At 35.4% G+C, this 12,863-nt stretch overlaps 1 protein-coding gene across 1 annotated transcript in view; it reads right to left on the reverse strand.

Moving 5' to 3' along the window:
- Nucleotides 1-3,473: 3,473 nt before the first annotated feature.
- ANGPT1 (angiopoietin 1) overlaps nucleotides 3,474-12,863 on the reverse strand; it is a 149,956-nt gene continuing 140,566 nt past the window's right edge. Inside the window, exon 9 of the mRNA XM_038129289.1 lies at nucleotides 3,474-3,947. Within this exon, the coding sequence (XP_037985217.1) occupies nucleotides 3,787-3,947 (161 nt within the window). The 3' untranslated portion in view covers nucleotides 3,474-3,786. The remainder of the gene's footprint in view (nucleotides 3,948-12,863) is intronic.

Genomic DNA, 12,863 nt, shown 5'->3' on the forward strand with positions numbered 1-12,863 from the left:
GGTAATCCCTTCCTCTCTACTCTTCTCTATCTGTCTTTTCCCTGTCTTCATTACAGTCTCACACCTCTGTCTTTCTCCTTCCTGCTCTTGCTGCTCGACAAAGGCTCCTTTAATTTTTTTTTTTTTATTAACCCGAGATTACAGCTCCTTTAGTTAAAATTTAAGCAAGATCATTTTGATTGCCTGTGTCAAGTTTTCTCTGGATGTATGGATTTGTGTGTCTGTGTATGTGTGTGTGTGTGTGTGTGTGTGTGCACACCACAGCTGAGAGTCAGACAGCAGCAGCAGCAGCAGCAAGCTGTATGTTGGGTTAGTGCCTCTCTCCTCAAGCTGTCCAGCCCATGTAAAAGCTGGTAGGTAGGAATGCTTTTTGGCACAACTGCAGCACAGTCTGGCTGTAAATTATACTTGATCCTACCTAGAGAATTAAGCTCTTGTTGTGATTGCTATTTCAGTTTTGTTCTTCCCAGAGGAGAAGGGGAAACTGTGCCAATCCCAAACGAGATTATTTGAGGCATGGTCAGAGCTGTGGTTTGAGCTTCATGTCTGCAGAGAAGAAAGTTGTTTTTATAGCTGGAAGGATTTTTTAAGGAACTTTATCTTGGGACACAGTTGTACAAATGACTATAAATGTGGATGATTTACCTACTTAATAGGTCAGTAGTGGATGCTAGGACACTTAAGAAAGTGTGCATTTAAATAACATTTCCAGCCTCAAAAATATTAAAAATTTAGGATCAACATGCTTTGGAAAACATATCTATTAGTTTGTCAACACTTTGTCTATTCTTGTTTTATAAATCAGGACATTATCTCTGAAGGGTAAATAGTAAAGTTACTATTACCACTAAGCAATGACTATATTTTACTATCTGTCAAGGCAAGTAGGATTTTAATATAAATCAACTCCAAATCCAGCATTTTCAGGAATTGCAGCTCTTCAATTTATGCAGTACATACTCATTCAACTATAGGAGCAAAATGTGCTTTTATGTCTATAGTTCCTTGCACCTTTAGTGTTGATTTAAAAAGCTGTGTTTTCCCAAGGAACATAAGTGAATTAAGAAAAAATTCCTGAGAAAATGAGGATACATTATTCTATATAACAAAGAGATGCTAAACCTGATCACTGTAGTGTTAAAAGGCATACAAATGGAGCAGAAGGAATTTCTTGGTAAGAGATCAGCGGAGATTTGTCACTGTCACATATGATTGAATGGATGACAGAAGAACACATCATAAGACAAGGAAAATATCACACTTCAATTTGCATCTTTGTCTGTTGAATAAAAGAAATCTTGTCTTTTAAAGATTGATAGAAAGTAGTATGATTTGAACCAAAGATAAGAAATATAGTCCCATTATTTTAATCAAGGAAATTTAATAAAAAATACTGGAGTATGGATATGAAAAGTTAGAAATAATAATTACTGGATAAACTTGAATTAGATTTTCTCCCTTCCTACAGTCTGTCTAAGCTTATTACTATCTCTAGTAGTGGCTTTTGAAAGAGAGATAGTGGCTTTGAAATGTTATCAGCCTGTCACAGAAAGTTATACTTAAAGCAAAGCAAAATCACATACTCCACAATTTTTAAAATAATTTTATTATAAAGGATAGGAAACCAAATCCACTTTTTTTTTTCCAAACCCAGATAAATAAACAGTAAGTATCATGCTTTTAATTTTAAATGAGTTTTGCCTTTTGCAATAGGATCTCCAAAAATAGCATTCTTAACTTGGAGACCTGCAAAACTCTATCTTTTGAGAATGTGGGGGAAAATAGACTGCATATTTTGCACATTAATGAAGACCATTAGAAAAACCAGCTGAAACTGGGACAAAACATGTCTGTGAAGAAAGTGCTACTTAAAGAGTAGTTTGGTAACTTATTCAGCAGAAAACTTCAAATTAACCCTTAGTCAAGATTATTTCAAATATATATATAAATATATACAACTACACAAAAAAAAAAGTCTTCCCACTTAAAATGAAATAAACATCAAATTGTAACAAATTCAGAGAACCCTTACGGGCTACGATAGCCCTCAGTGGTATTACAACATTGTGAGAGGTGTTTAAAAATGTCCAAGTATTTTTTCTCTATTCCATAGAAATAAACTGCTAAATGAAAAAAAAAAAAAGTGAAAAACTAAGGGGAAAAAAGAGTTATCATTACTCTTTAAAGAAAATCAGACAGTTGTTGTGCCTCATCTCAGGAATAGTTTAATAAACGCAACAAAGCAACGAAGAGATGAGCAAACACCTCACCATGTGCAGATTCTGTGTGCCATGTTGGTCCCAATTTAAGTGATGAGAGTTTTACTATTGATTTCAGTGGGAGTAGGGTAAAATTTTTAATTTCATTTCTAGTAGAAGTAGAATGACTGTGAACTACTTCCCCAAATGGACTTTATTCATATGACTTCATCAAAAGGGCTGTAAATGGAAAGAGTTGTCTCTGTACCTTCATAGGCCACCCATTACTTTAGTGCTTGTTATTAGAAGACTTTTTTCCAATAGTCCCACACTTCTGCAGCATTTTAAAAGAACAAAATTACTTGTTAGCAACCTGTAAGCAGTCATACAAAGTTCTTTAATATTTATATCCTTTTGAGGCTTTTCACCCTTTGTGTGGGTTCAGGGTTGCCTGTACAAAATAAATGACTGTTGCAGGAAATATATGATATTTACAAGTTCACAATTCTTTATTTTTTATACAGTTCTGATGAGCATTTTTTATAGTTGTAGCCTAAGCACTGTGTAGAACTGGCATGCTTCTGATATTCACAAAAATGTAATAAAAAAGTAAAATAATTCAGGATAAATTGCGCACATGCAAGGATACTGCAAAATTAATCCATTGCCTTAAGCTATGCATTTATGTAATTTTTTATACTCTAAAAGTTTGCCTTCCTATGTTTTTTGATGGAAAAATTTCATGCAAAATCCTGTATTTTCTCTTGGATAATATTTCACATTCTTTAAACCTTCCATTAATTATTCTACATGACATTCAGACTGCTTTTAATGAAAGAAAGGAAAAACCTAAAAAACACAGCTACTTTTGTTATCACACTATAAATCCTAGCTCAGGGATTATGCCAATTACCTGATTTACCTCTACAGAGCAACTGAGGAATTTATGCTTGTTATCCTTATAATAATTCATACGTTTGACTCAGTTTATTAGAAACCTGTCCTCAAAGTATTTCATGAAAAATTTTATTTGCACAAATAATTTGACTCTGGGATTCACATAAATCCATCCACTATTCAAATTCAGTTAATTAAGAGAAACAATATTTGGAGTGATCACCTTGGATGCTTTAAGACAAGTTTTAATAAAAGTGTCTCTGTAATCCTTTTTCATGGGAATAATGTTGGCCTTTCACTGCTGAATAACATTCTACTCAATAGACCATGGTTGATATGTTCCAGTTCTTCAAATTCTGATCTTGTTGTTGAATTTAAAAAAAAAAAAAAAAAAAAAAAAAAAGATCCACTGGCAAGCACCAAGTTTGTGCAGAATAGCCAAATCCAGTTCTCTGGAAAATCATTTCAGCCACCTTCTTCTAAACCAAGCTCCCCGCAGTAATCAAAACATGGGGTGACTGTGGGGAAGTGTTTGCAGGTTGTGGAGTGACAGCGAAGCGGCTTTGCATCATCCCTACATCCCTACAGGCTGCTTGCGAGAAGCCCTTCGCCTTTCGCCTTCAGACTGTGCCAGTGCTGCTGCCGAGGGCGGTGCCAGCCTGGCTTCTCCCGGGATCCACCGCGAGCTCCTTCAGAAGTCCAAAGGCCGAATCATCATGGTGGTGGAGCGCAAGGAGTAGCTGGGGCCTTTGAAGTAATGCCATTTGATGCCATTGAGCTTCCCGTGGTTCTGCCCAGCAGTGTAGAACATCCCATTGAGATTGGAGGGGCCACAGGCGTCAAACCACCACCCTGAAACCAGTAAGACAAAATCTTAAAACTGCAAGTGCACTAAATATTTCACTTTGTTGCATTAGGTTTAGCTGATTAGGAAATTATGGCAAATAGCTCATTAATAGTGCTGGTGTGGTGTTTTCATATTTTCCTGTTTTGCTCTTTTGTGTTATTCCATAGTCAGGAGTGCTGGAGAGCACACATGTGTATTTACAGAATTGCAAAAGTAATTATGTCCCAATGTATTCCAGTTTTATTCTCAGTATGTGGAGTAAAAGCAAGAACATGAGAGACAAATGAAGTGGTTTTCATATTTAGACAGTATTGTATTTTTCATTTAAACCTCATAAAAAGACCGTAATTCAAAAGTATTTTTAAAAATTTCACCTGTTATTTTGAGTATCAGCATGATTTTATTTTATTTACCAGCCATTTTCTACTGCTTTAACTGTGATTGTTCACTGCTCAGTTACTTTTGTTTCCAGTATGGATGTTATAGATTCTCATAACTGAATCATGAGAATTGGGGCGCTGCATTGCCCTATTTTAAATTGTTGCTTTAAGATGAAATTAATCAGTAAACTCCCTTGTTTTATCTTTCCAAGATCTTTTCTTGTTAAGGTGAATTTTAGATTGCCATGGGACCTATAGTTTTAAGAACAATTCCAAATAACATGAAACTTGGCAACACTAGAACTACAGAACACAAACTGACAAATATAAACTAGGTGACATGCTGACTCTACTGAAAGTAGTGGGAGTTTTGCTGGATACCTTGATGGGAATAGAATTTTCTCTCCAACACCTTGCAGAGTATCTATGTATAGTAAGAGAAAGATGCTTAGTTCAGACTGAGAAAGGCAGAATGAATTCCCAGACTGCAAAAACCAAATATCCCCAATATCAAAAATTATTAACTTCTGTTAGTTATTGTGGCTAGGAGTTCTATTTGTCAGAAAGATTTCTATTGGGACCTTTTTCATAGTGAGACCTATAATTTTCTAAATCTTTAGAACAGTTTTTATGCATCTTTCCATGGAATGTGGTTGTACTGAACATTTGTGTCATGAGGGGAATAAGATCATAAAGATCAGGTAGTGACTTTTGCTTTTGTTAGTTAAATGCTACTTTAATTTTAAGAAAAGTTATTTCAGCCTGCACATCACAGCATTGCAATCTTCCCAGGACCCCTTGTGAAGCATTTTCTAACAGGTAGTGACAAACTGGTCATCCAGTGAGTGCACACTGAGCTCAGCAGCTGTCACTGTGGACTAGAATGCAGAATTGAAAATTTTCTGTGTGTTTTCCACTTTGACTTCTGGAAAAGGAATTAAACTGTGACAAACTTCTTTTAGACAATGTTCACTGTCCCAGGGAATCCTCCAATTCCCTCATTTTTAGTGGTTATATTTCTATCTACCTATAATGAATGCATTATCTGAAAGTACTTTAATCTATGGTATACTACCACCGATATGATACTGATTGTGTTTAGCCCTCAGAACCAGTGCTTACTCTGTTCTTTTTATTCAGATCCAAATAATTTATGCTTCTAGTCTTGTAATTCTTAAGATTTTGGAGAGTACTTAGTGTTTTGGGTTTTTTTAAGAAGTAACACTTCATAATGAAATCTTGAGGGATGAATTTATGCCAGATAAATTCTGACAATTTTCTATTTTGGTACAGCTGTCCTCCCTTTGATTTCAATGTTATGCCTAAGGGGGCAATAACCAAAGAAAGGGAAAGCTGTACAGCTGATGTTTTACTGTAACCAGAGTATAATCTTGTAGAAATTTAAGATGAAGTTAAACAGAGAAATCCTAATCCTTATTTTTCAAAGCTGGAACTCAGATGCAGCTGGGTTCTGTTTATGGTGTTGGGATGAAGACCTGGCAAGCTGACCTAGTTACCATTTCATCTTAAAGGAACAGGAATAGATGCATAAATGATCTTTTTGGAGGTAAAGGTTTTCAGTCATGCCATAGAAAATCAATATTAAAACTGGAATAAGCCAAAGAAACACATAATTTTATAAAACATTTGTGAGGACTTGCTCCAACCTCTCATCATAGATTTCTTCTAAATAAAAATTTCTTTCAAAATGTGTTTTAATGATCTTAACTTATTTCCTATTGTACTATTCTTGTTAGTGAGAATGAATGGATGAATGTTTTAAAGATGTTTCCTATTATTGCACTAAAACTTTGGGTTTACCTTCTCACTGTCTTTTTTTTAATGTGAAGTGATTTTTTGTTTCTTTGTTTGTTTGTTTTTTGCTTTTTTTTCTGTTTTGTTTTTTTTTAATTCATGGTGGCTGTTTTTTTCTCCATATGGTTATTTCTCTCCATGCTCCCCTGCAGTCCTCTGAAAGGCCTTCACTCCCCTTAGGGCCTCAGATTATCACAAAGCTTCCCACTGCATATCTCAACACCGAAACTCACATCTTTGAATGGATGCAAAGGAAAAGCTTTTTACAGATGCTTTGTACGTTGAGGGAAAGAGGAATGCAAGCAGTGACTTTCTTGGTAGCTATGAGGAAGGGAGGGAATATAAACCAGAGATTTCTAAAAGATATACCTGCAGCACTGCCATTGCAAAAAACACCAAATTGAACAGCTCCAGAGCTGTGAGACAGCCTTACCCAAGGAAAGACCCTCAGTAGCCAGATGTTCCTGGAGCTCCTGGAGTGAACCTGGAGTTCACAGGATTTTCTTATGAATAATCTTGTTTATATTTCTCTGCAAGGTAACAGCTTTCCCAAATAAGTATAAAGTCATCTTTGAACTGCAGCAAGATTTTCACTTTGGAGATAACTTTTGGCAACAATTTCCAGTGGACATTTTAATCAGGCATGAAAATGAAGAGTGGGCATTGCAGGAAATAATAACAGGAGTAATATTTTAAAGTGAAGTGGTAAAAAGAAGGCTTTCATGAGAAGTTTTAGAGATATTTTATTCAGAAAGAGAGGTAGTTTCTTCAAGCTGTTGTGATCACAGAGTCACTAATTATGTATGTGAACTGGGGACCAATTCAATGTTTTAAGTTAGCCCACCTCTAATATTTTGTATGGTACAAGCAGCTCTACCATCTCTGTTTGTAATAAAAACCCCTAGGTCATAAAATATATTTTCCAGACAAAATATAAATTAAATAATGCCCAGATAAATTGTTTGAAATTTCAGCTTTACAAATAGAAATGAATCCTCACTGTAGATGGCTGCTCTTCTGGAACAGTTGAAGTAAGTTCACATATTGTGTATGGTTATGCTTTGGTCTTTAATTGAGGTTGCTATAACCAATGAAAAATAATGAAATTTCATATCAGCTCTTTTCATTAATAAATATATTTTTTATGCTTAAGCTACCTATCTCAGATAGTTGAGCTCCAAACTGCACTATGCTGTATTAGATCTTTGACTGAATATTAATGCATATTGAAATAATTTCCACAAATTCTTGCAAAAGATACCTAATAAAAGGGCATTGCTCAAATGAGTAACAATATTAAAAGGAAAAAAACCAAACCACAAACATCTTTTATAATGGTTTTCCTTAGTGACAAGTATAATTTTTGCACAATAGAATCTTCTTTGTCAAAAGCAATATTAAAAAAAGGCTTTTGTATGCCAAAGCTAACAGAATTGCCTTTTTGGCTTGTATAAACTGCAATTAAGCATGCATGCATGTAACATTCTTTTTAGTGACCTAATGCTCATCAGTTAATGAGTGCACTGTAAGGCTGGTGCTCACTGGGAACTGCAATGGTCACTCAGGTTTGATGGGAGGTTCTTAGTTGACTTTTACATTCTAAGATAATAGGTGTCTAAACACTGCACATTTGATGGCAGACGCTTTCCTCCCACATCTCAGTTCTCCCTCCTGTCTCAGGACACTGAATGTCTCCAAATGCAGCAGGATCAGTGCAGGCCATTCAATAAGATCCAAAGTTTGTCTGAATGGTATATTTGTATAGATTTACAGAATAAATGGATCCTATGGAAAGCAAATATTTATTTCTAGCCCTCTGGGTTTGTCCATAAAATTTAGTGTATTTGGCAACAAAGCCAATAAGAAAAATTTTGAATCCAAAAATATTGAAATAGTCCTCAATGTTCAAAAAAAAATAGAGATTTATTTTAGGAGGGATTTCAATGTTTATGACATTCTGTAGTTGAAAGAAGTTAGATGGCAATGCTAGGATATGGTGATTTTTCATTGGTAATTTCTCTGCATGAAGTTTCAGATGACACCTCAAACTATCAGAGGAGCCATGGGACAGAGTCCAAAAGAGTGAGTGTAACAGGAAAAACTTAGGATTGTTTAGTCAGAATTTGAAAGACAAATTGCCAACAATTTAAAATTAACTAAAAACCTTTCAAAGAAATGGAAAGGAATGGTGTCTATTCTTTCTAATGGTAGAGATTATGACAGGATGGAACACATTTAAATTATCATAGAATTAGTTAGTCAACATGCAAAGCTTTCTTATATTAAATGTAGAGACACTCAGTAACAGATTTTAACATGAGAATAGAAATCTTGAAAATGAATAGAAAGACAGAAACAAACACATAGAGAAGAATTTGTCTTGGGAAGGGACTAAGTGACCTCTGGAAGAAATTTCTATGTTATTTTATTACTTAGAGAATTGGATTGACCAGACTACCACTTGACAATCTGAAGATTAAATTATAACTTAGCTGTCTGAGCATAAGATGAAAAGGCATCAGCTTTTCATATCAACTGGATAATGCAGTCCCTTTCATAGGGACCTTTTTATGAGGTAAAAATAACATAAAACTTGCAGACTGGTGACTATGTTCTAGTATATCACAAGTTAGTCACTTCCTGAAGATCTCCTAACACTGTATTGCAGTTGCCCATATTTAGCCTTGATAAACACACCAATGTAGTAATGTTTTTGTTAAAAGTTATGCATGATCATATGTCTAATTAAATGTTTTGAATATTTCAAACAAAAAATCAAATAATATTCTAACAATTTGATTTTATTTTTCATAAAAATATTTTGCAATATAAATGGTACTTCATTAATTGTGCTTTCTGAGAAATTTCTTTGTGAAAGCAGGAACATGCATAAAAATTAAAAACTGGTGCTTTTTTATGTAATTAGGTGCATATCCAGGGGTTCAGGCTGGATAATCTTAAGTGTCCTGCCATTGTTTCTTTCAAATATTTTGTCTCAAGGAGAATATAAGAAAAATTGTGACTTTTATGATTGGAGTATGTGGGCAGATTTCATACCCTTCTTGCCAGAGATTCATAAAATTCACCACTTCGAGAAAAAAGAAAGTGACACAGGCAGCAAATGCAATATGGTTTTGGAATCATTGAACAGCCTCTGACTTAATATATGAGAAATCTACTGAGGCTCAATAAATATGGGTTTAATAAATACATATTTCTCTGACTCAGGAAGCCCCTGAGATTCAAAAGATACTGAGAAAATACTCAAGGGAGGCATAATCTATTTGCATTGTTCTTATGCCTGTATTGACTGTTGTCAGACACAGGAGACTACAGCTGGATGGACCTCTGCTTCCAGTAAAATAAAACAATTTATTTCAGTCATCTATGCTGCTTCAAACCTGGCAAGACATCTGGAAAGTCTCCCTGTCTTTGTCAAATTATTTTAGGGACCAGAATTTTTGCAATATTCTCACTTCTCACTTGAAGCAAGGTAAATGTCTTTGTGAACACCTGAGACTGCAGCCAATTCCAGACAAAGAAAATTACCTTAAAACTCTTTCTCAGTGAGCCAAGATACCATAAGTCACTTCCCAGTGACTGGAAACAACTTCACAAACAATTTGGGGCTCGGCTGACAGGTGGTATCTGGCAGAACAGATGGGAATTTGGCCCAGGAGTCTGATCCAGAGATATTAATTCTAAGGGCTGTATTGGAAATCCAAGCATTTTGAACTTCTACTCATAGGCTTATTCTGGTGACAGTTTGTTGCATTTTTAGTGCTGTTTCTTGCAAAGAAGCTGTGTACATAACTCATTGGGGCACTCTTCAGACTAAAGCTTGAAATAAGATGGGAATATACAAATACATAACCTTTTTTTTTTTTTTTTTTTTTTAGTTTACTGGCCTGAGATATTGAAAAAATGAAGAACTTATTTGAATGAATGATTTTCCTTCCTTTAAAGTAAAACAAACATGCCTAGATTAAATTTTCCAAGTCACAAAAAAGCAGATAAAACATTTAAATATGATGACAGTTTAGAGGGGTTAAGAATCCAGCTCATGCACATAATTTTGAAGGCATTCCCTAAAATCCATGCAAAGATAGAGCAAAGCAGCATAGCATGGCTCTTTAAAATACAAGAAAGATACACACAGAATACACTGTTGGTGGTTCTGTATTATTCTCCCAGTATTTAATTTCTCATTCTAGGGAAGAGGAATGAGATATAGGAGGAGAGAGAATAATAGTTATGATATAGACCAAATAAAACTGACAACTAGCAAGATCACAGAGAGAAATGTGTGTTTTCCTTACATTTTTATTTTCAGCATTGATTATAACCATATCACAGTCTTGAGCTTTGGCTTATCTCAGCCTTTATTCCTGACATAAATATATTCATTTCACCTCATAGAGATAACAGACTCACCCAAACTGTCAAGATAGCTAGAAACTTTACTGCAGATTTCATACCATTCATCATTAAAGAGCTCTCTGTGATGTTGCCAAAACTAACATTCTGATATCTTTTTTGGGAAAAAAGAAAAAAAAAGAAAAGAAAAAGGAGGTTTTCCAAAACCTGTTATCGTTGCTACTTTTCTAAATTAGTCTTTGTCTGGTAGAAAACTGAAATATACTCCCTAAAATTATGTTTTGGTATTTAATTAAGTTCTGATATTTCTCAAGGAATGAGAAAGTTGTTTCAAGGAGAAAAGCACTGCAGAGTGTTTGAGGAGAACTCTAGCATGATTAAAGTCCTTCTTGAGAAACTACAAATTACAGTGCTGTACAACCTGTCTCCAACGGAACAGTACTCAGAGTCTCGTCCAAAAGAGTAGATTCATCTATCTCCAAAGGCTAATTGCACCTCCTTTTACTATGTGGTGATTTGTTAAACTTGTGGTTTCCTCAGCCTTTGGTAATTCACCCCCTTCCCCTAATTCATTTCATTTGGTACCAGTAAATTCCAATATGTGGCTAAGCTGTTGATTTGCAGGAATGCTGCAGCAATGTATGTGAACCTTGTGGAATGGTTGTTCAACAGCAGACTGACCTTAGCAGGGTGTTGACCTGTCATAGTACTCAGAGCAGGAAAATAAACAAAGCCTCAGCTCCCAGAAGGAGCTGCCTGGGAGCAGAGGTGTTTCCAGGCAGCTCGGATACATGAATGAGTCTGCACTTCAGCATAGACACAACTCACACTCAGGAGCTTCTCCTGACTCTGGCCTGCCCTGGAAGTAACACACCTTAATTTAGCATGTCTCCAAAGGAAAGGTCAACAGTGTTAATTAAAATAATCGACTGACTTCTTATCCACTATCTGTCTCCAGATCTATCTGGTTAGTTTCTATTTTTTATGGAAATGAAAAGGTAGTGTCTTATCACATGTCTACTGGAAGAAGCTTCCCATGATAATTTCTAATATGGTACCCCTAGAGGAAGTTAGAGGAGCTTGAAAAATTTGTCCCTTAAGACTTTCCCAACTGGGTCACTTCCAACTGGCAAAAGAGAATGAGGAGCTGGGCTGTGCATGTGATAGAAATTCTCAGTGATGGGAGACCATCTTCTGTTAGCAGATGATTGCTTTAGATGCCCATAGGTGCCTGGATGTGGCCTGAGCTGAATTCAGAGCGCCAGTAACCACAAATAAAACAGGTTTATAGTCTGATCCAAAATATTAAAAATGTACATGGTACAGGATTTTTTTCCAGGAAAGTTGGAAATCACTGAGAGAGAGTCTCCAAACAAGATCAGATGTGAAGATAAGAAAGAGCCTTTCTTGGTCATACAGTCAGTAAACCAAAGAATCCCTGCTATAATGTGGTATTCTAGAGATAAAAATAAACTTGAGCATACAGGGACTAGCAATAATTATCATTTGCCAGAGAAAATGCTCACTCTTAGGAACATTAGGAGTCTGAATGGAGAGATAATCTCAGATATTCATTCTCTGCACTGGAGGGAAAAAGTACCAATCATATACACTATATTTGGAAAAAGAGCCAATCATATACACTATATTTGGAAAAAGTACCAATCACATATACTATATTTACTGGCAGTCAGATCAACTTGGGACTTTAAACTGTCCCAGTGTAACTTATCTGTGCTCTTCCCCACCTCAACTCTTCTTTCTTTCCTTCTGTGGTTTGACTCAGCTCACAAAGGAAATCAGCTTAAACCTTTCAGATTTACACAGGTGGTTGCAGGTCTAGTCTTTCACAGGGATGTGAATTAGTCATTTAGTGTCTTTATACATTATGCTCACCTAACAGAGAAAGTTTAACCATTATAAATATCTTAATAAGAGAATCACATCCCTAAGTGAAATAGATAATGCATTACAAGTCTAGACTTTGATTGTTTCTAAACTTTACCATCTAATATCTAATACCTGGCCATTTCTCTCTTTTTTTTACTGGCTGCTTGTACAACTTCTGACAAACTTCTTTTTACCTTTTTAATCTTTTATATTTTTCTTTTTTTTATTTTGCCTTTCTTGCCTAAACAATTACACTAAATTATGCTTTCCTCTTTGACATTGTTGCAACAGCTTCAGTGCAGAAGCACACTGACTGCATCTCTCAGTAATCCCTTCTCTGCTGATAGGAATCTAGAGGTATTGGCATTACAACAATATATGTATACGAAAAAGTAGCAGTAATAATAAAAGAAGTTTCACTCAGGACTTATACATCCATGACACAACTTCATCCAAGAT

This window comes from Motacilla alba, chromosome 2 (genome assembly GCF_015832195.1).
Source record: "Motacilla alba alba isolate MOTALB_02 chromosome 2, Motacilla_alba_V1.0_pri, whole genome shotgun sequence".
NCBI lineage: Eukaryota > Metazoa > Chordata > Aves > Passeriformes > Motacillidae > Motacilla > Motacilla alba.